The 27943-nt window shown below is 37.2% G+C and overlaps 1 protein-coding gene across 4 annotated transcripts in view; it reads left to right on the top strand.

Moving 5' to 3' along the window:
• Positions 1–5397: 5397 nt before the first annotated feature.
• SH2D4A (SH2 domain containing 4A) overlaps positions 5398–27943 on the top strand; it is a 112638-nt gene continuing 90092 nt past the window's right edge. For 2 of the 4 annotated variants that reach the window (XM_023494739.2, XM_031950815.1), the window contains exons 1-2: positions 6551–6666; positions 19773–20184. In XM_023494739.2, coding sequence (XP_023350507.1) covers positions 20001–20184 — 184 coding nt within the window. In that variant the 5' untranslated portion in view covers positions 6551–6666; positions 19773–20000. Of the gene's footprint in view, positions 6042–6550; positions 6667–18960; positions 19630–19772; positions 20185–27943 lie in introns of those variants that run through there. The other 2 variants (XM_031950816.1, XM_031950817.1) reach the window with 2 other exon arrangements.

Here is a 27943-nt window from a genome sequence, read left to right as displayed (position 1 = left end):
TTAAAACAAATAAAGAAACAATTTTTTTAAAGGAAAAAAAAAAGGGGGGGGGGGAAGCAATTAGAATTCTTTTTTGTAGTGTTCCAGGTGGTTTTCTGAAGATCTCTGGACCAGCCTTCTTAGAGTAATCGCCACAAGATAAAGTCCAAATCAATACTTTATTATCTCCTTCACAATCTAGTTTCCTTGCCTGGGGCTGGGCAGCTTTCTTGGAGGCCTTCTGGAGTCTTGGTTTCAGTGGAGAAATGAAGGAGGACAGGCCTGCCACCATAGTGATGTGAGATGGAATGAATGAATCTGGCTGAGTTTATCCCAGTTTATATGCTCTATTACAATTAGATAAATTCAGTATACTGAGTATAAACCAATCATTACATCACTAGGGAACCATTATTTGTGGTAAGATTAAATCAATCATACTAAAGTGAAAAACTATTAATCACCATGCTAAACTAGATAACCATATTATCAGTTCCACTGAGTTAACACCTTGTAAGAATCCTTGTTTCAGAGTTCTGACCCATAACACTTTTTACTTGATTCCACAAGCTAGAATAAAAATGCCATCTACATGCCTTTTTGCTAGCCAACCCCCATGCCTTTCTCAGTTCAGCCTCAAGGAACTCATTCCCTTTAAGATGGCTCTTCTACATGAAGCTTTTTAAAATCTCCTCAACTGTTGGTGTCTGGCCTCTCAAATTACTTTATGTTTTTCCGTATTTATTCTCTTTAAATCTTTATATATATTTATGTAACAGTCTGTTCTGCCCAGACTTTGGCCACAGATGGTTAAACATCCATCAATTTGTTGTTTCCTTAATAAAGAACAGACTCCTTACTTGGAGGGATAGTTTTTATCCCCAGTACCCATGACAGTGTCAGACATATAAGAGGTTAAAATGTATTTAATAAATAACTAGATTGATTTGGGATTGATCCACGAAAAAAACTTCCTAACAATCAGAACTATATAAAAATGGGATGGGTTGCTCTGAGAGGGAGTCAGTTTCTCCTCATGAAAATTTTTGCACTGAGACTGGATGATGAAATAAACTATTTTAGTATTCCAAATATACATTGGCTCAGTTGCTGGTTAGTATGTATGCTGACCTTAATCATGTGTATAACTGAATTCAATATGAATATAACATCTGATTACATGAAAGAACTTTAAACAGTAAGTTAATAACCCAAGCTCTAATTATCAATTAGCAAACATATATTAAATACCTATTATATGAGAGGCACTGGGCTAAATACTAGGAATATCAAAACAAAGATCCCTGTCCTCAAGGGCCTTAAATTTTATTAAGTAAGAAAACAAGTATATAAATAAGAAGATATAAAATATATTCAAAACAAATAAAAGGTGGAAGAAAAGAATATGCATTTATATAATACCTACTGTGTTATAAACTGTGTCAGGTAGTGTGCTATATGTTTTTATAAATATTTTTACTACTCACCACCATCCTTGGAAGCAGGTGCTATTATTATGTGTTTCCATTTTATAGATGAGAAAACTGAAGTAAACAGAATGTGTTCCCATTTTATAGTTGAGAAAACTGAAGCAAACAGAAGTTAGTTACTTGCCTAGGAAGACAGAGTAAGTAAAACGGAGGCTAGATTTGAACTTGGCTTCCCAGCTCCAGGTCTCTCTAATCTACTCACCAGCTGTCTCCAATATAAGATAATACAAGAAATTTTTGGAAAAAATGTACTTGGACTGTGGGGAATCTGGAAAGTCTTCATGGGTCTTAACAGAAACAAAGTACTATAAGAGATAGATGGGGAAAAGGAAATATGAATGGGTAAGGAAATATAGCCAGAACAAAGGCACAGAAAAAGGAGATAGAATATTTGAGTGAGGTAAGGAAGAATAAGAAGGAAAATTTGGCAGAACTTTTAAATGTAGGAAGAGAAAAATGGATAATAAAACTAGAAAACAGGTTGTTTATTTTATGTTGACATTGGATTTTGGAGGTATAGTCAAGGAGCATTTATTAAATGTCTACTATTTGATGGAGGCAATGAGGTGGACAGTGGATAGAGAGCTGGGCCTGCAGTCAATAGGACCTAAGTTCAAACCCAGCCTCAGATACTGTTTGCCTCAGTTTCCTCATTTGTCAAATGAACTAGAGAAGGAAATGGTAAACCATTCCAGGATCCTTGCCAAGAAAACTCTAAAAGAGTGACACAAAGATTTGGACAATGTTGAAAAACAACTCGTGAGAGACACTGTGCTGATTGATTACTCTGTGAGGAAGATCACAAAGCAAAGGCACTTTCCTTGCTTCTTTTCTGATTTCCAAAGAACAAACACTATTTTATATATATCCGAATATACCATTTCAACTTCCCTCCCATTCTTTTTTTCAATCTTGGGCTACTGGATGGAGGGCCATGTTGAGTAAGTTGGAGGCTACACGAGGAACAACTGAAAGTCATACAAAAAAAACCCAAACTTTATTTTTACCTTTTTTCTCTTAGAGCAATATAAAAGATCTAAAATTACTTACTTTAAAAAATTACCAAAAAATTACAAAAGGATTGGATTACCTCTCCCCACTTAAAAGTGGGTTGTTAGAACATTAAGTAAAAACATTTCTCAATTGGCAAATTGAACCAGTTAAAACTAGGTTTGAACAAGGCCTAGACATTTTTTTGAAGACAACAAATAATCTTTCAATTAGGTGCAAAGAAAGTCTGTACTGAGTGGGTGAAGGACTTGGCCATGTCAAGGAGCTTGTGTAAATACAATTGGCAAATTGAACCAGTTAAAACTAGGTTTGAACAAGGCCTAGACATTTTTTTGAAGACAACAAATAATCTTTCAATTAGGTGCAAAGAAAGTCTGTAGAGTGGGTGAAGGACTTGGCCATGTCAAGGAGCTTGTGTAAATACAGAAGGAAATTCATTCCCTCTGAGTGTGAAGGGTCTGGGAGAGTGGAGGGAGTTGAGACATCAAGAGCTGAGTTGGAAAGAATTGGCAGCAAAAAGGCAATACTTCAAAGGAAAAAGAAAGTAGGACTGAACTCCAGCAGAGTAGGAAGAGAGAGAAAGAGAAAAGGGCTCTTGGCCTTGTAGAACCTTTGAGCACAAAACTTGGGCTTATGCATGAGTTTTACCTTCCTTCTCAAAGACTGAAAGAAGTCCTAAAAAGAGGATGATGATTTTACCAAACACTATCAAATATTTTAAAAAAAATTTTTTTTGCAAGTAATCAAGGGAGAAAATTTAAGTATATATAAAAAGGACCCTATTATACACTCTTTTTCTTCTTTACACAAACATTTATAATAACATGAATTTTTGTTTCAACCACAAAGAGGCCAGGGGTTAGCTAGAGATAAATCTAAGTATAAATTATGGCAGAGAGCCAATCCTCTGCTGGGGGCTTGGAGTGATAGTAATTGTATTCCTAACTTTTTGTTTAAACTCCCTGAAGTGGCAAAGGAAAGAACCATATGGACCCAAGGATGATTGTATTTTCTCAGCCTTAAAATAAGCTAATTATTATAGCAAAGTATTACAAACCTATAAAAATTTTTTAAAACCCATACACAGCTAATACTGTAGTTATGTCTCCTTGAGGGAGCATTGTGGGAATAGGGGAAATGGAATAGAAAGGAGGAAAGAGAGATAGAGGGCAGGAAAGAGAGAAAACCGGCAAGAAAGGGGGAAAGGAGAGAAACAAAGAGGTAGAGAGAGAAATACAGGAAAAAAAGAAGAGAAGAAAAGAAAAGAGAAGAGAATGACTTAGAAAATTTTAAGGTAATCTTATGATTCATTTTGATAGTTGGGTTTTAATGGTCTTTTATTGGACATGTAATGCACCAGGAGTTTTGCAGTCTGCAAAGTTATAGAAGACAGTACTTGCAATCAAAATGTCTAAAAAGTAGTTAAATGAAATATTAAGTATATGCAAAAACTTTCAAGACAGTATGTGAAAAGTAAATCGGTTTGGTTGGATCATAGACTGCATTAAGGAGAGTGATAAACAAGGGGCAGGTTTGAGGAAGGTTGGGAAGAACGTTAAAGGGGAATCTGTAACTGGACCTAGAGCCACCAGGAAGCCACAGAAATTTAGTGAATAAAGGGAATGGCATTCTTACCTACCAGAGGTAACAAATCTAGAGTAGGACTTCAGGGCCAATCTAGTCTAACCTCCTCATTTATGATAAGATTAGAAAACAGAGGTCTAGAGAAAGTAAGGGACTTGTCCGATGTCACACAGATCCTGCAGCATTTGAATCCAGGCTCTTTGACTCTACAAGCAGCACTAGTTTCCATTGTAGCATAAATTAATATGGAATTAGATTGGATAGTGATAATGTTGTGAATTCTCCTCATTGGAAGAGGTCACTAGAAAGCTAGTGACTACTTGTTCAGAGGAGAAACATTCAGGCTTTCATTAAGTATTGGCCTAGATCCCTCTGCTTTCCCTTTAAATTGTGAGATTCTAGGATTTTGATTCTATATTGTCCTATTTTTCGGTTGACTGAACAAGATATAAGAAAATGAAGTGAAACTATTTTCCCAATTGTTTTCTTTTTCTTCACATTGCATCCTTTTTGATTTTTTTTTTTTTTGTTTTATTTTTTTCCTCTCAGTTTTAAGCCTGTCCTTTAATATAATGCCTTTATGGCTTTTGATAATGGAAATTAGAGAGCAGAATAAAAGCAAGTAGTCAACATTTAGGACACTTAGAGCATAACCGAGATGAATGACCTGCTTTTCAATGCCCCCTTGAATGAATCCAAGTTTAGAAAGTTCCTGTTTCGGCCACTACCTTTAACAATGGCACTTAGATATCACATTTTGACGTTTGCAAAGTGTTTTGCAAATATTATATTATTTAAACCTGTCAAGATATTAGGAGACACCCTGTTTTCCAGCGTTAAGACCCAGCAAGCAGACTGTGCCCTGAGCATGGCATAACAACAATCCTTTGCATTTGTCCTCTGGATGATCTCAACCACAGCAAAATCCCAGAATTGTTTCATATAATTATTGCGTTGCTTTGAACAGCACCAGGTGTTCTCTGAGCTCAGACAAGCACCTGCTGTATGCCTGTTCTGCTAGTCCTGCTATAAATCAAACTTGCTTCATTGTTGCTGTTACCCTTGCCCAGCCACTGCTATAAATATTGAGATTTGGCCATACCGCTTTGGGTCCCCCCTCTAGGAAAGGGACCCCCACACACGTGTCTTTGCTTGCAAGCTGTTTCCCTCACTTTAAAATTAAGCTTCTGCATGCTATCTGACCCTCCAGTCTCTTATTGCTCTGTTCCGGTGCCAGCCAATCACAGTTTATTGACCTGTCTGGTCCAGCTGACAATTCTCACTCTCATTTTACTATCACTAGAGTTTTACAAGAAAGGAAACAGGCTAAGAGGCTCCTTAGCGTTTTCTCTCTTAAACAAGCGACTTGTTTAGAGTCACAAAGTTAATCTCTGAAGCAGCATTTGAATTGTCTTCCCGATTCCCAAGCCCCGACTTCTAGCCACTGCCCGGTTGTCCCTAACTTTGATGGAAGCCCTGAGATCTGAATGCATGAAGGACTACCACAGACATAAATGTCTTAGGTACAGGAAACTAGTCGGGCAAGAAACCACATCAGAGAAACCTAAATGAGTGACTGTCCGAGGACACCATTAATTTGTTAGTTTTGGAAGTAAGGGAAAAGTTCCCCCTGCTCCTTTCAGACCCAAAGCACTGAGGCTGCAGCCCTGGGTCGGCGGTGGTTCAAAGGCAGACACCGGGGCTGGGCAGCGCAGAAGCAGCTGTTGCGTGCGCCAGCAGTTTGTGACTTTTCGAGAGACGGGTGGGGCAGCCGAGCTTCAAGTCGTCTGGGTGCGTGCGACCCGGCCTGGGGAGACAGGGAGGGGGTTTTGCTCGTTCAGCTTTTTGAGTTTAATAACAGCGATCCTGCCAAACTCTCCGCCCGCCGCTGTCCCGCCGCTCTTCTCTCCCAAAGTCTCCGTTCCTCGGACAGCGCAGACAGAACGACACCTACGTGTTTGGGCCATGTCTGCTCAGGTGAGCTGGGATTATAGATGAGAGAGAGTCGGAGGGGACTGGGAGATCGGAGAGGGGAGAAAGAGAGGGCAACAAGGGAGGGAGGTGAAGCGATGCGGCGGCGGGCAATGGAGCGTTCTTGGGAACGAGACTAAAAGTTGTGTGCTGGGGCTGGGGGCGGGGAAATGAAGTCGGAAGAGAAGGGGGCCTCGGACTTGATTAGCTTCCTGCCCTTGGCAGAGATCTGGGTGGCACTCGGAGAGGCGAGACGAGAAGGGCGGTGCGAGGGGGAGAAGTCTGGGTCACTTCTCCCCCGCTTCCCCACCTCCATCTTCCGTAGCGCTCCGTGCCCTCGCTCCCCGCCCCCAGGCGCTGGCGCTTAGACTAGCTAGCTCAGGTGTGTGGTGAAAGCCGGGGCAGGATGTGGCTGGCGGACAAGTGTCCGATGTCAGACGGTCGGTGTCTGGTGTCGGCAGCCGCAGGCAGGCAGGCTTTGCGAGCAACAAGTCCGGGAGGACGGGGGCGGGGGAAAGGGGCGGGGAGCGCTCGCCAGAGGTGGATGGAAACTGGGAGGAGAGGTTGGAGAGGACTTCCGAAGCGGTCCGGGATCCAGGCCACAAGGGTGGCTCTGATGTACCTACTCGGGGTTAGTACTGTGTGTGTGTGTGTGTGTGTGTGAGTACGCGCGCGCTTCCGCAGGTACCGGGAGCCAGCGCCGCTCCAAGCAACCTTTCCCAGGACGAGAGTCCCAAATACGGGGAGCAGGGGCGGTGGGATGCACCTTAAAGAAGCGCGCCTACTCCCGCGGCTCGCGGGACGCGCATCCATTCATCCCCTCGTTAGACGCAGCATTTCACTTGCCTCTTATTCCGCTCCCCAGCCCGCTATACATACACACAAGTAACCTTATTCTGTCCTAGCGAGGGGTCGGATTTGCATCGGAGGAACTGGGTTATAGGTTCGAATTCTACAGTGATAAGTCTCAACCCAGCACTTGTGTGAAGTGGAACAAGCTCCTCCTTCTCTCTGGAGCCTCTCCGTTGCCTCATCTGCAAAATGAGTATTTGGGGCTAAATCTCTAAAGATCTTTTCCATCTCCAAATCCTACAACACCTGCTTCCCGCACTTCCCTGGAGCCTCTCAGTTTGCTTCTAGGGAGGGTTCCAAACTCCTCCCGCCTGAAACCCTGTCCCAGACAGAGGCCGGACCTTTGCTGTGCCCCAGTGCCTTGGCACTGACTGTACCCTGGGGCCCCGCAGCCAGCGTGGGCGGCCTAGGGGACGGAGAACTAGTACTTGGCGGTGGGAGACTGGCGGACTGGGCCGCGGGGTCGTGGGCGGCGTTCTTCGGCCTCGGCCAAGCCCCTTGGTGGCCAAAGCTGTGGGCCGACTGCCCAGCAAAGCCCTTGGTCCCCCCGAGGCCTTTCCTAACTCGGGGAGCTGGTGGGGAAGTCATGGCCAGGTGCTCCGCTTGTCCTAGGGGACTGCACTGAGAGGTTCTAGGTCTTCCCTGGGTAGACCCAGCCAGTGTATGACAGGAGAGACCTGAACCAGCTTTTTCCAAGCCCTTGGACGGCTGCCCATCCATAAGCTAGACTTCTTGGATTTAAAGTTGGCACTTTCCCATAGCAGCCAGGTAGGTAGCTACCTGGCTTCTCAGTGTTACAAGCGAAAACTTTTATTAGAAAGAGATGTGTTATAAAGAACTTGTGAAGAAAGATGCTCTTTGCATCCGGAAAAAAACTGATAGTGTGTATGTATGTGTGTGTGTATATATGTATGTATATAAATATGAGTGTATGTATATATATATATGTGTGTGTGTGTGTGTGTATGTTTCCGTCCATCCATATAGACATGTGTCTAGTGGTGGCGGGAGAGAGAAAAAAAGGGAAAAAAGAAATTTTCCAGATATTTTTGTTATATATTTGAAGGCAATAGCAAGTTGTGCATAGTAAATTCATGTGCAATCATCTTTTTATTATATTATGCAATGAAAATGCTTGTTTTATTCCATAATTTTTTTTAAAAAAAAGGCTAAAAAAGAAAAGAAGAAGGGGGAGAGAAGGGAGAAAAAAAGTTGTATGTAATAGAGCTGCAGTTTCAGATACAATCCTTATTTCTTTCAAATGGAAATGTTTGTGGGTGTCTTTCAAAAGCAGAATGACCAAAAAAAAAAAAAAAAAAAAAAAGAGACAGAAAGAGGGTGGGGACGGAGAGTTTGAATTAATGTTTATATCTGTTTTGACTTGGTTTCTGATTTATGAATTGACCCTGATCTTTGGAAAGACCTGTGAGTTCCTGAGTGTGAGTAATGTACTTTCTTCATGAATTACATAGCCAAGAGAAGACTCTTGGTTTAGAATGGTCAGGCTTCAGACACTCAGGCTTGTGCTGGCTGGTCTTGAAACCTTTCCAAATGATCTGCCAAAGCTTAAGCCACATGCTTGTAACATTCCAGGGCCCAGGGTCACCTTCCAGCTCCCTTACTGGAAGCCTTGGCAGAGTACGTCAGTGGGTCACTGTTTATCAGTGGGGAAAAACCTTTGTTAATCACAGATCTGTTTTCTTATTTTTAAACTTTTCTCCTCACCTTAAGTATTTGGTATATACCATGTAAGTTAAATGTTGTTCTACACCTATTTCATAATATCCCAGCATTTTAGAGCAAGAAGCAGTCTTAGATATCATTTAGTTTCACCTCAGCTTGACCAGGTCATTTTGCAGAGGAGGAAAATGAAACTTTGAATTTTCTTGTTGTTTTTCAGTCTTATGTGACACCTCTTTGGGGTTTTCTTGGCAAAGACACTAAAGTGTTTTGCTAATTTTTTTTCCCTCCAGCTCATTTTACAGATGAAGAAACTAAAGTAAATAAGCTTAAGTGATTTGTGCAGGATCATGAAGCTAATAGGTGTCTGAGACTGGATCTGAAATCAGAATGATGAGTCTTCCTGTTTCCTAGTCAAGCAATCCATCTATCCTATGCTGCCTAAAACCTTGAAAGATTTTGTTAAATGACTTGTCTATGGACACAACTCATTAAGTATTTTTAAAATTTTATAGTTGTTCTGTTTGAGGTCATGTATGAGGTCATGAGGTAGGATCAGAGGCAGTGTTCCTTGTCTTACTCTGAGCTACTTTTTCAGATTCCCAGAGCCTACTTCTCACTGTGCCTATCTAGAAGGAGGGTTTAATAAATGTCCTCATTTGACCTTTGAGGAAACTGTGGGCCTGTTAAGTGATTTTTCTAAGGTCACACAACTAGTGAGTGAAACTAAACAGTTTTATAATTGTTCTCTCCTCCTGATTGTCTCATGTCTTATGGAAAAGATAGAGATGACATTTTATTAAGTGGAGAAACTAAGATACACAGAATTCAAGTAATATATCTACAGTCATGGATGGACTTTCTGCAAAAGTTTCTTATACAGACAAAAATCACAGGCTCAAACCCTCCTTATCCTTCCCCCCCTCCCCAGAACCATAAAGGTTTTGATAGATCAAATTTGAATGGAAGGAGTTGATGTAAGAAATAGAATCCCATTCTTAATTATCTTTCAGTCTCTTCTAGCACCAAGGTTAATAAATGTTAAATGAATGAATGAGTGAACAAATGAATGAGTAAGAAGAGAAGATAATTGAAACTGGGACAAGGGAATTTAGAAGTCTGTAGAATTGAGGGAAAAAAGGCAGGTTTCAGAGATATATTCAATAAATAAGACTATATTTTCTGACTATATATATGCATGTGGGGTGAAGCAGTCAGTATGGATATTCTCCTGAAATTTTCACTTCTATGTTCCTGCTGGTTCTCTCTACACATTTCTATCACAAGGTATTTGTTATAAGATTATATATCTAGAGCATTAACAAATTCTAGGGATTAAAAAATCTAACCCCCTAACTTTACAGATTGGGAAACTGAGGCTTGTAGAAATTAAATGACTTGCTTAGGCACATAGCCAGGTAAGATTCAAACCCAGGGCCATTGACTCCAAATCCACCTTTCCAACAATTATGTTGCCTGCTAAATATATTGCTGTCTATGGGCCTTTTTTGCCAGTGGAATGATGAGGTGATGATAATAACAAAACTTTATATTGTACTTTTAATTTTGCAAAACATTTTATATATATTATCTCATTTGATGCTCAAGACAATTCTAGGATATAGGTGTTATTATTATTTTCATTTTACAAATGAGTAAATTGAGGGTCACAGACATTCAGTGATTTGCTCAGGGTCACACAATAAGTTTCTTGGAGAAGATTTGAACTCAGGTCTTCCTGATTCCAGGACCAAGACTCCATGCACTTCACCATTTTAATTGCTAATAATTCTACTAGTAAAAGACAAAGTACATGATTATGGCTTATAGTTTAACCCTCCAGATAAAGTAAAGCATATACCTGTCCCCTTCTCTTAAACATTTGCATAATCATTGACTTAACATGTTTAATATTTAGCCACAGTCTAAAAAACGTCATTGCCTGATCTGTTTGCTTTTAAGGAGTATTTTCTTTCTTTCTTTCTTTCTTTTTTAACTTAGATATATTTTTATTTTCCCTAGTTATATGTAAAACAATTTTTAATATTTGTTTTTAAAACTTTGAGTTCCAGATTCTCTCATTTTTCCCCATCCCCATCCATTAAGAAGGCCCAAGTGAAGTTATGCAAAACATTTCATAAAAGTCATAAAACATAGATTCGCCACCCCAAAAAAGACACAAAATAAAGTTTAAAAAAGTATAGTTCAATAGAACAATCAGTTCTTTCTCTGGGTATGGATAGCTTCTTCTTCTTCTTCTTCTTCTTCTTCTTCTTCTTTTTTTTTGGCTGAAGCCATTGGGATTAAGTGACTTGCCCAAGGTCACACAGCTAGGAAGTGTTAAGTGTCTGAGGCCAGATTTGAACTCAGGTCGTCCCAACTTCAGGGCTGGTGCTCTATCTACTGCACCACCTAGCTGCCCCTGGATAGCATTTTTTATTGTAAGTTTAAGGATTATTTTCAAAAGGAATATTCTGAGATTTGGGGTGCAATATGAGTTGCACCCCAAATTATAGAATATGTCTCCTGGAAATGTGCTTCTTTCTGCTGCTCTTACCAAATTTTTAATTTTCTCTCTTTTGCCAGTTTTCTTATCACTTTCATATTTACCTTTAGAGTCACAATTCTAAGGCTGAAAACAAATAATTATACTAAAGAGCCATTGCATCCAAGTTTTCCAAAGGAACTAAAGCTCTTTATGTTTCATGATAACTAAATATATCAAGGGAATATGATTTTTTTTACCCTTTTGATAGAGTAATTTCATTAGGCAACTCTTGTACAGATGATGGAGAATTGGGCCTAGAGTCTGGAAAATTTGAGTTGAAATCCAGTCTTAGACACTATGTGAACTTGGACAAATCACTTAACCTCGATTTGCCTCAATTTCCTCAATTATAAAATGGGGGTGATAATAGCACTTGCCTTGAAGAGTTGTTTTAAGGATCAAATGAGATAATATTTGTTGTTTTTAATGTACTTAAAATACTTTTTTTCTTCCTTGCCCCTCCTCCCATTCTCTCCATAAATGTCAAAATTTTTACCCCAGTAATTCTTAGTTCTTTCTTTGACTAAAACTCCTTTGGTAGTCTAATAAAAATCTATATACTTCTCAGAAAAACATTTTTAAAAATTTATAATTGAAGGGGATGAACATTTTAGTTAAAAGATTAGTGAAAATAAAGATGTACAGCAGCAAAGCCAAGATGGCCAGGTAGCAGAAGGAAGTATAGCTAAGTTCTAACCCACATTTCTTTAAATTGATTTAGAAAATGTAGCATATTGGTCCTGATTGGAAAATCCAAAGAAAATCATCCCACAGAGAGATTTTCTATCCAAGGTTGCCACAGGTTAACCAACTTAGACAACTGTGGACATTGTGAATAGAATATAGCTAAGAATGAACTTGGAGCTTTCTAATACAGAGGGAGTCTTTGCACCAGGGCAAGAGAAAGAGGCTCCAAAAGTAGTGTAAAAAGCCCCAAACTGGAATAGGATGCAGGAATAATTGCAGCTCTGTCCAGGGTTGACTGAACAGGGACTTGCATTTAGAGGTAGTGTTCCAAGGTAAGAAGTAGTTGTAGATAGCATTGGTTGTGTATCAAGCAGGAAGCAACTGGGAGTTTTTGACTCCAGAAGAAGAGTGGGATCTCATTTCCAACTTCCAGCTTACACTAAAGCCTGCATCATAATAATCCGGGCAGGTATCCCATTCTAAAAGGGTGCATGCAATTCTGTTACCTTCTGTACATGCAGAACCTTCTAGCATGGTTGAATAGAGAGTTTCAGTTTACTGGAAATTCAAACAAAACAAACCCATGGGTGTGTTGCTCAGACCCAAACCCAGGTCAGGAACTTTTAGGATTTTAGGGTTAGGCATTGATCATCCTGCATTGCCTTTTGAATGCAATGCTGATTCTCACCTGAGCAGTCCCTAAGATCATGGAATTATGCAACATTTAATACCTTACAAAGGCAGCAATCCAGACATTCCTCTCAGAAGAGCTTGGACCTAGCATAAAATTCAGAGTCAGGAACTAAGCTGGAAGAATAAGTAAACACAATAGGAATTCCACTCATCCCCTCCCCCAATTATTATAATAATAGGGATACTCAAGATACAAACCTAAAAGAAGAGAATGACTCAAAACATCTACAAGATAAATAAAGAAAAATGCCACTTAACGTCCAGTTCAATTAGAATTTCTGAAAGAAATAAAGCAAGAGTTTTAAAAATAGAATTTAAAATGCTTAATACGTGAAATGAAAGTGCTAGAGGGAAAAATGGAAAAGAAATAAAAATTATGGAAAAAAAAAAAACTAGAAAGAGAATTAACAGTGTGGCCCAAAAAGTACAAAATCAAACTCAAGCAACCAACTACCTACAACTTAGAATGTTACAAATAGAAGATTCATGAAAACAAGAAGAAATATTGAAACAAAGTAAAAAAGACCAAAATATTAGAAAAATGTAAAATATTTCATTGCAAAAATAATTAACCTGGGAAAAGGTAATTTAAGAATCACTGGACTACCTAACCCATGACCCCAAAAAAGAACCAAAATAGAATTCATAAAAAATAATTATACAAATCTTAGAGTACTAGAGGGAAAAATAGAAACAGAAAGAATACATTGGTTGTCTCCCAAAAGAAACTCCCAAATGAAAACTTCTAGGAACACTATAATCAAATTCCAGAATCTGGGTCAAATAAAAATACTGCAAAGAGTCAGAAAGGATTCAAGTCCTGAACTACTATAGTCAGGAGCACACATGGTTTAGCAGCCATAACAATAAAGGGAGCAAAGAATTTGTAATTTGATATTCTAAAAAGTAAAGTATACAGACCTATAATTATGAAAAACTAAGTATAATACTATCAGGATAAAATCAGTATTTAATGACAGAGGGGACTTTCAAATATTTCTAATGAAAAGACCAGAGCTATGTAGAAACTTTGAAGTACTATCACAGTAGTCAAGAGAAACAAAAGGGCAAAAATAAGAGTAATCATAAGAGATTATAAAGAGATAAACTACTAAAATTTTAATATGAATATTACATATATACACATCTATGTATAAAATATATATATGCCCCAGAGCTCTATCATAATCAGGAATCATAGAAAGAGTATAACAGAGTAGTTGGAAGTGATTCTATTATGTTATAATCTTGAAAGAAGAATAGAAAGAGAAGGGGAAAAAAATGCACTAGGAAGGAAAAAAGAAGGATGGAGGGAATTATTTCATATTCAGGATCCACAAAAAGAGGCAATACAAATAAGGAGGAAGTGGCTGATACCTGAACTCTATTTTTATCTAAATTAGTCAAAGTAGCAACCCTCCACCTCTTTTCACCTTCCTCTTTCCCTCCCTTCTCCCCACAGTTGGGTATAACAACCAGAAGGAAAAAAGGATTCAGAATTAATGGAAGGGTAGATTATAGGAAAATAATTGAAGCACACTCCAACTAAAGGATGTGCAAAATATTTTTAGCATCTCTTTTTATGGTGGCTAATAATTGGATACTGAGGAGATATTACTAATGTGGCAATAGTTGAAGAAATTATGGTATATAAATGTGATGAAATATTAGTACACTATTAGATAGTATACTATTAAGGATGACAGAGATAGTTTCAGAGAAACTTGGGAAGTCTTTTATGAACTGCTGCAAAGTGAGGTGATGAATCAGAAGAATGATAATATTATAACTATAAACAACTTTGAAAGTCTCAGAAACTGATCATCAAAATGACTAACCATGATTACAAAGGATTTGTAATGGAAATGCAACTCACTTCCCAATAGAGAGATGATAGATTCAGAGTGCAGAGTGAGCAATTTCTGAATATGGCCAATGCAGGATTTATTTTTTTTTTTGTCAGATCATATATATTTGCAACAAAATACTGTTTTTCTTTTGTTCTTTCCAAACGGGGGAGGGAGTAACAGAAAGAAAAGGAAGGTTGTTGATTTTAAAAGTAATTTAGAAAAAAAAAAGGATATATATTTTTTTCCATTGAGGTTCACAGATCCCCCCAAATTTCTCCACAGAAACTCTCTGCCCAGACTCTAGATTAAGAAGCCCAATTCTATATCACAAAGTTGGTTTTTGATAATTGTTGTGGTAGAAAAGTTATAGCTATCATGTGTATCACTGATATATATATATATATATATATATATTAATTAGATACATGATAAAGCAGAGAGTGAAAAATTAATACTCTAATTATGAAGTTACAAAGAAGGACCATTTTCATATTTAAGTTAACATTTTATAGCACAGATTTAAATCTGGCCCAAAAAGAAATTGGATTTTTGTTTAATTAGATGTTTTTAAAGCTATTTCAAAAGGTAAGATTCAGAATTTTCCTTTGTTCTTTCTAGACTGACATTAGTGAATAATATTATTCAACCCTATTAAAAATCATTAGGTTTTAGTTAATGTCATTTTTATGGTCAGAAATGGTTTCCAAGTTATAGGGCAGATAAGACATTGTCATTTTCGGACAGTGGAGGTCATAATAAGGACAAGAAGATGAGTTAACTCCCTGACTCATCTGCACAGAGCCTCCTTGAATTCCTAGACTATCTTCTGCATTTGACACTTAGTATAACGTCAGTCAATAGCGTTTATTAAGAACCTAATGCGCTGGTCCCACTACAACAAACCCACAAAATTCCTTCTTAAAGAGCACACAATCAATCCAAAGAGACAAGTTGCAAATTACTATGTAAATACAAAATATATGCAGAAGCAGCTAGAGATAATCAAACTGAGGGAAGGCAGCATTAAGAGGGGTGTGGATGGGCAAGGCTTCTTGCATATCTTTGGATGGCTTAGCTGAGAGCAGTTAGGAGACCTCAAAGTTAAAATGTGTGTTCATTCTAGCCTTAGCTTTAAGTAACCATACTTTTTTCCCATTTAGCCTCTTTGTGTCCATTTTCTACATTTAAATATAAGAATAATATATTTTATCTGTTTGATAGACACAAATAAAATAATATATGTGACAATTTTTTTTGGTATGAAAAACCCTAGAAATAGTATTATTACTATAATTTGTAATAGTTGCTATTCCCCTCAGCTTCCTATCCTCACTATAAGTTGGAAGAGCAATATTATATAATAGGGTCCTATAGGATAACCTGGGTTTGTAACTTTCTCTCCTACTTAAATAGGGATTTGACCATGGGCAAGTCATTTAACCACCCTTATTTAACTTCATTTAACCTCAGTTTTCTCATCTGTAAAATAGAAATCATAATATCTAGAGTACCAACCTCAAAGGGAATATTATGAAACTCAAGCAGTATAACACAAAATGTCCCCATAGTTTAAGACTTTGGGGACCTATTGTATACAAAAGAATTCTGTAAATTTTAAAATGCAATATTTGTATCTATTGTTATTATTATTAATATGTCATTGTTGTAAGCAGCCATGTATTTTGAAATCTTGTATCTTCAGCTTTCCTATAAGATCTTTCTAAACAAGAAATAATAGGTTTGGACTTTAGGGTCATCCAAGTTGGCCTTTGTCACAGGTGCCTATATCTTGAAAAGAATTGGAAGTTGGAGAATGGAGATTCTGATTTTTGCTTCTGTTATATAATTTTGGCTTTGTAACTTAGAGTAAAGCAGGTTGTGGTACCTGGGGTTGTCTCCACAGACAAGTTGTCTTTCCAGGATGCCAGTGCTTTGATTCAATTACAAATCCTGGTCAAAAAGCATCCCTTTGAATTCCAATAGGAGATCCAAGCTCTCCCAGCCCTCATTGGGTCTGAGCCAACTTGGGCTCCCCCAACCCCCACTAAGACACTCAATATAATAAGCTTTCATCAACTAAAGTCCTTTGCGTTAGACCTTGGCAGCTCCCTTTGCTGCCAGGACCTTCTGTCCACTGAGAACAGCATTCTTAGTGCAAAGCTCCATTTTCCATAGATCTGCCCGCTGGAATAATATTCTTCTCTAGTGTTGTCTTCTCTTTATCCTCACCTATTTCCCTAAGCAGACTTTATGTCTCTCTGACAGGATTTCTAATCTTACTTCCAATCCCCAAAATAAACCTCTTTTATCAATCTAGGTTTTCAGGTTTGTAAATTCCTTTACAGAGAATCTCTGCGCTGCCAGAAGGGAGTCCCCAAAAGTCCCTAACCTTGAACCAAATCCCAAGGGGGTACAGGGGAGCCAAACCTCTGCATTTGGTTCCCTGAACCCCGAACCTGCCACTAGACCTTATCATTTAACTCCCTGCCCACCAGAAACCCTAATCTCATTTTGGTTCCCTAAATCTAGACCTTATCAAGAGCAAGTAACTGTCATCTCTTGGTCTCTGTTTCCTTATCTGTAAAATGTTGGGGCTGGACAAAATTATTTCTGAGGTTCCTTACAGTTTCAAATCCTGGAATCTTTATAATGAATGAAAAAGACCGTTTGTACCATGCAGATAATGATTCACTTCAGGGACCTGAATATTTCTGAAAAGTTGACGGTTGTTAAGTTTTTTTGGGGGGAGATGTGTACATATTTTGGGGGCATAAACTAAAGTACCTCACCATTTCAAGGACCTTATTTCTAGCTCCAATAGAGAGACAGTGTGACCTAATGGGCAGAGAGTGGGCCTTGAAGTCAGAAAGGCCCATGTTTAAGTTCTGATGCTCACACTTTATTGCAGTGTTATTTTAAGCAAATCATTTAACCTCTCATTGCTCTAGGCAACTCTCACACTGAATTACAGAGAAGGTTCTAGCCTGTATTGAGAAAGGGACTTTCCAACTCAGAAATTTTCTACATACTAACAAAATCACAGTCTCAGTCCTATCCCTAGCAAATCATAAGTTCAAATTTTTCTATGTTGCATATACACTTTAAAGTATATCTTGAAGAGGGATTTTCCTATATATTAAATATTTATTAGGCTGAAGGACAACAGGATTCTGATCAGTGCATCGTTGATAAAAATGCCTTTCATCTTTTCCACTGAAAACTGATAGATTATTGGTGCAGGATGAGGCAGGTGTGATTACAGTTCATTTGTTTTACTTAATTATATTTCTTTGTAACAAAGGAATATTCTTAGGGATAGAAAGTCGTCAGGAATTGACCTTGATATTAAAAAAATTTTTTTTAAATTTTAAACAGAAAATGCTGCAGCAATACAAAGGGAACTTTGGCATGCAGTGGCTTATACAAGAATGTTGTTAAATATGATAGGAAAATTCCAGGAATCACTGACAGATAACTGGTCAAAGAATATAAACATATATTTCTCAAAGGAAAAATTGTGGACAACTAATATCTAACAGACATATGATAGATTGTTCCAAATAATTAATAAGAGAAATATAAATCAATGCCATTTTACACCTATCAAAGGCAAAGGTGACTAAAGATGAGAATTGTGTAGGATAATTTGTGGAAAAGAAGGATATTGATACATTGCTAGTAGAACTGAAATTGGTATAACCATTCTGGAAATCAGTTTGGAATTATGCAAATAAAGTGACTAAAATGTTTATATCATTTAATCCAACTCATTCTACTGCTGGTCATATATACTGAAGGAGTTAAATTTTTTTTTAAAGGCTCTATATATACTATAATATTTACACTAGAAAATACTGTAGTAATTTGTGTGTGTGTGTGTGTGTGTGTGATAGCAAAGAATTAGAAATAAACTTTATGCCCATCAACTGAAGACTAGCAAAACAAATTGTGATATATGAATTCAATGGAATTTTATTCTGACTTAAAAAATAACAAACAGGTTAATACAGAGGTACATGGAAAGACATATAAATTGATACAAAGTTGAAGTAGAGCCATAAAAGCAATATACACAATAATTATAACAATATAAAATGAAAAGGATAACAAAATAGTGTGACACCTGAGTATTATAAAATTATATTGATGGAGCTTGGCCATCTAGAAGAGACATAAATGGACCACATCCCCCCCCCCCCCCCCCCCACACCCTGCAAAAAACAGAGGTCTATGGGGGTAGCTAGATGGCATATGGGATAGAGCACTAGCCCTGAAGTCAGGAGGACCTGAGTTCAAATCCAGACCCAGACACTTCACACTTAACCAGCTTCATGACCCTGGGCAAGACACTTAACCTCATTTGCCTCAGGAAAAAAAAATGGAGGTTTATCTCTACAAGCCTGTGAGCAGGGGGTATAGAACATTGCATATGACCTCAGACTTTTTCCAATATAATTGGTTTGCTTATTTTTTTTCCCCTTTTGCCTTTTTAATTCTTTGTTACAAAGGATACATCTTTGGAAGGAACTGGGAGGAAAAAGAGAAAACTACAGGTGATATAAAAAAATAAAAGGTAACCAAAAAAAACTTATTTTGAAAATTAAAAAAAAAAAACTCTAGAGAAATAGGACTTTTGGCGGCATTCTCCTAAAACGATAATCAAAGATGTAAACTTTTGAAAGGGCTCATCACCAAATCTGTGCTCAGTTAATCTATAGTAACTCAAGTCTGTAGATGACTGATTGTGTAAATAGGAGTGAAAGAGTGAATCAGCGCGAATTACATTTTGTAGTTGCCAAGTCTTTTGAAAACAAAAACAAAAGAATAGAAATGCTTTCCCTAACACCTTTGATATTTTCAACTCCTCCGTGGGTCAGTGTGGAAATTAAACCATTCCATCTATAAATAAAATATGAACATATTTGTTATTTAGTATCACCCCTGAGGAATCAAAATTCTCTCTTACAGTTTAATTTTTATTCCTTCCTCTTTAAGGAGTAAGACAGAGCAACTTTGGGAGTAACTTAAAAGAAACATGCTTTAATGGAACCACAGAAATATTTAGTTGCTTTTAAAATAAATCATTTGGAACTTAGCTCGTTTTATTTTTTTCCTCTAACTTTTTTCTTTAGTAGCCAGCCAAACACTTGACTGGTTTGGCTTTGAATGTTTACTCAGTGAAGAGTAAGCCACACCTCTGTTTAAATTTTTTTTTTTGCCTGGGATCGACTGGCGTGGGGTGAGTTTCTTTGATACAGTATCTCTGGAAATCCAAAGAATAAAGGTAACACTCGCCAAAATTGGCTCCGTTTTCTTTTCCTTGTAGTCCCCGAGCTTTATTTTCTTTACAAACCTGTTTGTAGACTTCCGTAAATTGTAATAATGGGATTGAAGTGGCCCGCCTCCTTTTTTGGTTGTGCTTTGTAGGTCGAATGACGGACACCTTGAACGAGTGGCTGGTCCCTAGCTTCCGAGGGCAGCTTCCCTGACTCAGGGCATCCATCCCTGCCTTGCTGCCGCCCCGGAGAGAGCCCGTCGGACTCACCTGCGCGCTTTGGGGCGTCCCACGAATACCCGCTTGGGAAGAGACCCAGTCTGGAGGCCATTCTCAGGGACTCCTTGCCACCAGGGTAGGGGCGTCGGGGAGCTGCAGCCATGCTGAAGCAGATACTGTCCGACATGTACATCGACCCTGAGCTGTTGGCCGAGCTCAGCGAAGAGCAGAAGCAAATCCTGTTCTTCAAGATGAGGGAGGAGCAGATCCGCAGGTGGAACGAGAGGGAAGCAGCCTTGGAAAAAAAAGAGGCGGGATCTCCGGGGAGACCCAGACCCCAAAAAGGTGAGTTCGGCCCCCCTCGCCGAGTTGGGCGGCGTAGGCTGTCCCCTGAGCGCCTCGCACTTGACTTGTTTTTAACTCTTAGACAAGTCAGGAACACGTTCTGGGCATGCCGGGAGCTATTTCCTGTTGGCTTGGAAATTCCACCGTAGGAACTGGTCTTTATTGCTGTTATTTATTAGCTAGTCTTTCACACTCACATATACACACATACATGCACGGACACACAAAATAGCCTTTCCCCGGGACTGATTTTATACTTTGGGTATAGAGAAGACACTGCCAAAGTCTCTCCTCTGCTTAGATTTTAGGGCCTGGAGACAAAGAATCTGTCTTAATACACAGCCATTCCCCGAGGTTCTTTTCTAAAATGGGGTAGGAGTGGATATACATGAAGTCGCTGACATTTAATTCACCTGATCCATTTCCTCTGTGAATTGAGGGGAACTTCAGGTAACTGGGTTATTTGATCATAGATTCAGATCTGGAAGGGATTTCAAAAGTAATCTAGTTACAGATGAGGTCACCCTTGTATGAAGTAGTTGAATTGGGATTTGAATATGGATCCTTCTTTTCCTACAATACCCAATCGCTGTGGATTTCAAGCTTTGTCAAAATCCTAAATTGGAGGGGTTTTGAGTCTCAGCTGGTCACAAAGGAGGCCAGGCTTCTGAACACAATTTAAAGTCCTAGTCTTACCTAAGGCAAGACCCTATTGGAAATTTTTAAGATGACGCACAGATGCCACCTTCTTTTTACTCTCAAGTCATTGATATCTATATTTTTAGATAACAAAACATTATTGCTGAAATCATGGGCCACATTTTTGTGAATTGTACTAGTGTACAGAAAGTCTTCTCTTAACCCTTCTTAATTCCATTGCTTTTCTTTAATTATTTTTCTATTATCCTGTGTACAGCTTTCTTTTTTTTTTTTTTTTTTTGCATGTATAGATTGAGAAAGATAGATATATACACATATATGTTGGCATGCTGTTCTCCCCCATTAGACTGTAAGCTCTTTGAGGTCAGGGACTGTCATTTGCCCCTTTTTTGTATTTCCAGCTCTTAGCACAGTACTTAGCACATAGCAGACATTTAATAAATAATTTATTGATTTGAACTGTGAGGAAGGGGCTTTATAAAACCTTAATTCATATTTATATGGTGCTTCATATAACAATTTTATAATTATATTGTCTTAAAAATGAACCTCTGATGTTCAGGGATTGTTCCTTATCTCCCTCAGTGTATATAGCATGGTGTTTTCTAAACCCTAGTGAATGGATCTTATTGATTTGACTGGTTCTCCTACATTGTTAAGTAACTTGGTTAAAAAAAAAATAAGAAAGAAAGAAAGAAAACTGATAAGATTACGGACTTCAGAATGGCAGTTACAAATTTCCCTAGTTATTCTACAGGAAACCTTTCCCAATTCTTCTTACTTCTAGTGCCTTTCTTCTGTTGATTATTTTTAATTTATTCTCTTTTTAGCATGCTTTCACACAATGATTTGTTTTTTTTATCACTTCCATTAAACCTCAAACTCTTTGAGATCAGGGACTAGCTTTTACCAGGAAATGTATCCCCAGCATTCAACACAGTGCATAGTAGGCATTTAATAAATGTTTTATTGACCGACTTACTGATTTTTCTGCCCACACAGAGAACAGAAAAAAATTCAGTGTGCCATTCTTACTATGTTTTTCTCTAAAATGAATTTTTTTCAAAAATTGTTTCCTTTTATTTTTGGAGATCAGACAGAAAAACTAAAGCATCCAGAGAATAAGTATTTTTTTTACAAGTTTTACAAATAAATGAGTTACAATGGATTTGAGGGAACCAAAACTTTGTTCATATGATATTGCTTTATTTTTTTTTTTACCAGACCTATGATGTCACTGATATTGGGAATTTCCAGTGAACTTACTTCCTTTACCAACATTCTGCTCATAATTTATAATCTTAGAGAGTTACGTGGGTATATGAGAGGTTAAGTAATTTAACTAGATTTATAGTGTCAGTATATATGTCAGGACTTGAATCTAGATCTTCTGCCTCTGAAGTCAGCTTTTTACCCACTATATCATGCTGTCTCAGTAGTGCCTATAAGACTAGTGTAGGAGGAAATCAGTATTTTTCTTTTCCTGTACAAGTGAACTTTCTAAATCACAGATTTGAATGCCCAAACTTTAAATTTTAGCTAATTTGCTAAGTTGACTAAAGTAGCAGGATATAAGATAAACCCACAAATATAATGTGCAGTGCTATTAGCCACAAACAAGAATAAAAGAAATCTATTACAGAGAGAAAGCACTTAATAATAACAAGTTTTTGGTTAATAACTTAAAAATGCAAGAACTATTACTAAAACAGTAATGATAGAATTAAAGGAATAATGGAAAAAGGAGAGGCATATATATATGTATATATATACATTCATATATTTATTTATGCCTTGGACATTGTTAGGTCAAGGAAACAAGAAAATCTATTAAGTATATCAATACTTCCCAAATTAATGTATAGGTTCAAAGTAATAATAGTCCAAATATCAACAAACTATTCATAGAAGTAGATTAAGTCATAATAGAATTAATACAGAAAAATAGATGAGTAAGAATATTAAGAACTATGAAAAAGCAAACCAGGGAACAGTAAATGACTCTTCAAGATTTAGAGGAAGTGTGATATGGGAGAAAAGGCACAGATCTAGAGTAAGGACAACTACATTTGCTTCCAGGCTGAAATACTTACTGACCGATGATATAGAGGAAGCTCTGAGTCTCAGTGTACTCATTTGTGAAATGGAAACAATATCTTACTATCTGAATTTGTAAACCTCAAAGTGCTTGCCAAGTATAGCAGCTAAATGGCCTAGTGGATAGAACACTAAGCCCAGAGACAAGAAGACCTGAGTTTAAAACCAGCATTTACTGGCTGAATGACTTAAGGCAGATCAGACATAAGGCAAATGAGATAATAATTGTGAAAGCACTTATCACTTTACTGGCACATAATAAACATTATATAAGTAACAGTTGTTATTGTATTGTTATTTTATAAAGGTGACCTTTTAAAAAGTTTGATACTATAAGAAAATTAGAAAAATAGAGATGGAATAGAAAAGAACCTAGTGAAAATATTCTGACATTCAAGATTTATGAAGAATATGTTTGTGTATGTATGTGAGTGCATGTATACATACATAGTAATACATATATGCATGTGTATACATACTTATAGATATACACAAACATATATGTGTGTATATATATATATACGTATGTCTCCATAAAAGTTATACTGCCCAGTGGAGTGTGTCAAAGGATATAAGCAGATAATTTTTTATAGAGAAAACACAAACTACTTGTCAAAACTATATGACAAATTCTTTCACAATCAGAGAAATACAAACCAAAACAAACTTAGGTCCATGCAATACTCAGTAGAATCTCAAGGATAGCAATAGGCAATAAAATTAAATGTTAACATGCCTTTGAAGAAATGTTGGTTAGACTTTAAATTGGTAGATCCTTTTTGAAGAGCAATATTCTATAATAAAATTTAAAAACACTGATTTTGTTCTTTGATGTCTAATATTTTATCCTAAAATACTATTTAAAAGCAAAAAAAGAAAAAATCTACATGTACAAAAAATGGGGGCAGGTAGGTGACACAATGGATAGAGCACGGAGTTTGCAATCAGGAAGGTTCATCTTCATGAGTTCTAATCTAGCCTCAGAAACTTCTTCATTGTAGGATCCCAGACAAGTTACTTAATCCTATTTGCCTCAATATCTTCATTTGTAAAATGAGCTAGAGAAGGAAATGGCAAACCAGTCCAGTGTTTTTACTTAAAAAAACTCCAAACGGACTCATGAAGAGTAGGGTACAACTAAAACAAATGACCACCACCAACAACAAAATATACAAAAATACTTATGATTACTTTTTTTGTAATGGCAAAAAAGCCCCAAACTTGGAAATATATTATACCTGCAATGTTTGGAGAATATATAAATAAATCATGGCATATTAATTTAGCAACATAGTATAGTGGATGGAAAGTCAGCCATATAAAGTGGAATGCCTGGGTTTAAGTTCTCCCCTGACAAATATTTGCTTTGTGACTATGGTCAAATCATTTAAGCTTTCTATGCCCTCAAAGACTAAAAAGTTGCAGGTAAGTTGCTTATCAGTATTAGTAGAGGAAGTTTGCTTATGGGAAGTGTGGTACACTGGGAAAAAGGTCTAGGAGGTTGATGGTAAAATTTCATCTTTAATGATTACTATGTTTATGGCATTAGCCAAGCCATATAATGTCCTTAGCTAGCAAGCTATAGTCGAGGGACATAGAGGAGCAGTGGTGGTATAGTGGCTAGAGTGACATCCTTGCATTCTGGAGGATGAGGATTCAAATCCTACCTTACATATTGATTAGCAGTGTTAACTGGGCAAGTCAATTAATCCCTTTGGGTCTCAAGTTTCCTCATCTGGTTGTACTTGATGGTGACTGGTGGTGATTCTAAGCTCTATAGCTTTAGTGTTGGAGTTTTGAATCTGATGACCTTACATTCAAACTTTTGTTCTTCTTATTACCTGTGTCACGCTGGGTAAGTAACTTCTTTGGGACTCAGTTTCCTCATTTATAAAATAAAAGGGTTGGAATAGGGCACAGTGGATAAAGTAATAGACCTGGAATCGGGAAGATTCATGTTCATGAGTTCAAATCTGACTTCAGATACGTTCTAACTGTGTGACCCTGGGCAAGTCACTTTACCCTGTTTGCTTCAGTTTCCTCATCTATAAAAGGAGAGGGAGTCTCTAGCATATGTCTCTAGTTGAAGATTTATGAAAAACAAGTCAAAGGTAATTTAGACAATCTATGATATACTTCTTAATATTTCTCTATTTGATAAAGGCTAAGAATTTTATTTGCGATTTTATTATTTATGATGCAAGATTATTTTTTGTTGGTGCTGTTACATTTGTTAATTTTTTTAAAAAAAATTTAACTATTGAAGGATATTGGACTTCTATTTGAAAAATACTGAAAAAATGCTTACTCTGGAGCACTTGATAAATAACAAACATTATGCAGGTAGTAAAATTTAATTAGAACTCCACATAGTAAATAAAACCTTATTAGTTCTTGTTTCACCAATTTAAAATTCCCAATAATTCAGCTGCTCAGCATGTGAAAGTTCTGAAACAGACTGTAACCTGCTTATAATTCCTTTTCCTCTCTTAAGTTTGCCTGAAGAACACAGAGGTTAAACATGTGTGACATGATAGTCACACAACTAATAAGTATCTGAGATGGGATTTGAACCCAGTCCACCTCACTTCAAATCCTTCATGCTATTATTCTCTGCTAGGCTTCCTTTCCTGCTACTAAGAAGAAACTTAATTTTCTGCTCTTGATTTTCAAACTAGTGGTTAAAGCAAGGGGATACTTAACCTATTTAAGATATTAAGGACACAAACACAATAAATGTTTAAATCTACTAGATGGTGGTAATTGTAAAGTACCTTTTCTATTTAAAGGTAAACTTGGATGCCCTCTTTGTCAGGGCCCCACAACTTCTGACAATGAGGATCTTATGACTTTTAGGGGGAAAAATACCTGAGAAAGTAGGGAAGGTCTCAGAAAGCTGTCAAGGATTTAAGTGAAGCTGACCTTGAGACATAGCATCATCCTTATATAACCCACTGATATATGCAATATCTGGAACATCTACGTGGCACAGACTCAGTTCTGGAGTCAGGAAGACCTGAGTTCAAATACAACTTCAGATACTTTCTTGACCCTGGGCAAATCACTGAACCCTGTTTGCCTCAGTTTCCTCATCTGTTAAATGAGCTGGAGAAGAAAATGGCAAACCATCTACAGTATCCTTTCCAAGAAAATTCTAAATGAGGTTATGAAGAGTCACACACAACCAACACTCCTGAAGAACAACAATATGCTATACTTCAAGATCTCTTACAGCTGCATATAGTACAGCTCCATACACAAAATTCTCCTCAGGGACATGGGGAAAATACAGTTACAAAGGGAAAGGTACTCAGGTAACCAGACCCTCCTGAGTGCACTTGCTCAGCCACAGGAAAATCTTGGTTGATTTCAAGACATTGTATGCCCTGAAAGTAGTAATTCTTTTTTTTTAATTAAAATTCTCTATAATTGACTTCATCAATCAGAATAATTTCCCTTCTGCTTTTCATCCCTTCACCCTAAATTCATCTGGATTAATTGATAGACCAGGAAAAAGCTTAAATTACTGATCTTGTGTCAAATCCCACAGCACAATGAGATAGTTTGTACAATTCTTTATAAGCCTTAAAGAGCTATGAAGGTCATTGAATTCAGCTTGCTAATTATGCAGTGAGGACACTGAAACTCAGAAGAGTTGTTACTTATTAAATGCCACAGAGATAGTAAATGGGATGGCTAGAATTTGAACTGGTGTCCTTTGATTTTAGATCTAGTAGTCTTTATATTGTGTTAATCCTTTTCTAGCCTATAAATCAGCAAGCATTTTTTTAACACTTATTATGTCCTAGGCAATGTACTATGTGCTAGGGATATAAAGAAAAAGCAAAACTAGTCCTCGCCTTCAAGTAGCTAACTTATCCTTCTGAGGTAGCTTCTTCTTTAATTTGATCAAGAGCTTTAATCAACATTTGTCTTATCTAGAAGTGAGTGGTAAGGAAAAAAAAGCAAACTTATTTCAGGTAATCTCTTAAGTATATTCTGTGCTAAGGAATGCCTCAGATCTAGGACATGAAATTAGTGATGGCGCATCTCAGCCAGGGTTATTATGCTGGGTATATGTTTAAACATTGGCTCTCCAAAACACGACCCACTTTTAAATTTAATCTACATTAACCTACATTATTAATATTTTCTCCATCATTTTCTGAAGTTGACAAGTTAAATGATTCATAGCATTTGTCAGTTCCCTAAGCAAAAATGCTCCTAGGGAAAATTTAGCAATTGACTCTTCCCGAACAGTCTCGAAATGGCATCAAGCTTGAGCCTAGTCACTGGATTTGACTAGTGAGAATTTTTTTCAAGTTTATAGACATTTAATTAAATAGGAAAGTGGTGTACACCAAAGTTGGTCCCTTCCAGTCACCCTTAGTAAGTGTGGCCCAAGATTCCATTGCAGCTTCATTGGTTAGATTCACAGCCTTAGCTAAATTATAAAGTTTCTTTTCTTAGAACCATGTCTAACAGGTAACTGAAGCCTCAGTAAAGCTAGTGCTTTGTAAAATTGTTCCTTTGACTTCTTTGGAGCTATAGTTCTCAAACTTTATTAGTCTCAAGACTCTTTTACTCTCTCAAAAATCATTTTGTATCTCATTTTAAAAATTACAAAGGACCTCAAAGAACTTGTTAAATATGGATTCTATTTATCAATATTTACTATATTAGAAATTAAAATTGAAAACAGATTTTAATAATATTTTATCTTTTCTCAATTTCACATAAAAAATTTTGAGTTCCAAATTCCCTCCCACTGTCCCTCCCTCCCCCTTTCCCTTCCTGAAACAGTAAGCAATTTGATATAGATTATGTATATGCAATGAAGCAGAACACATTTCCATATTAATCATTTTGTGAAAGAAAATACAGACCTCCCCCCCAATGAAAAGAATACACAAAGTGAAAAATAGTATTCTTTTATCTACATTCAGATTCTACCAGTTCTTTCTCTGGATGCAGATAGCCATTTTCTACAATAAGTTCTTCA

Source organism: Sarcophilus harrisii, chromosome 2 (assembly GCF_902635505.1).
Source record: "Sarcophilus harrisii chromosome 2, mSarHar1.11, whole genome shotgun sequence".
In the NCBI taxonomy this organism is placed as follows: Eukaryota; Metazoa; Chordata; class Mammalia; order Dasyuromorphia; family Dasyuridae; genus Sarcophilus; species Sarcophilus harrisii.
The sequence above is the reverse complement of the archived record's forward strand: the minus strand, read 5'-3'. Positions and strand labels throughout refer to the sequence as shown.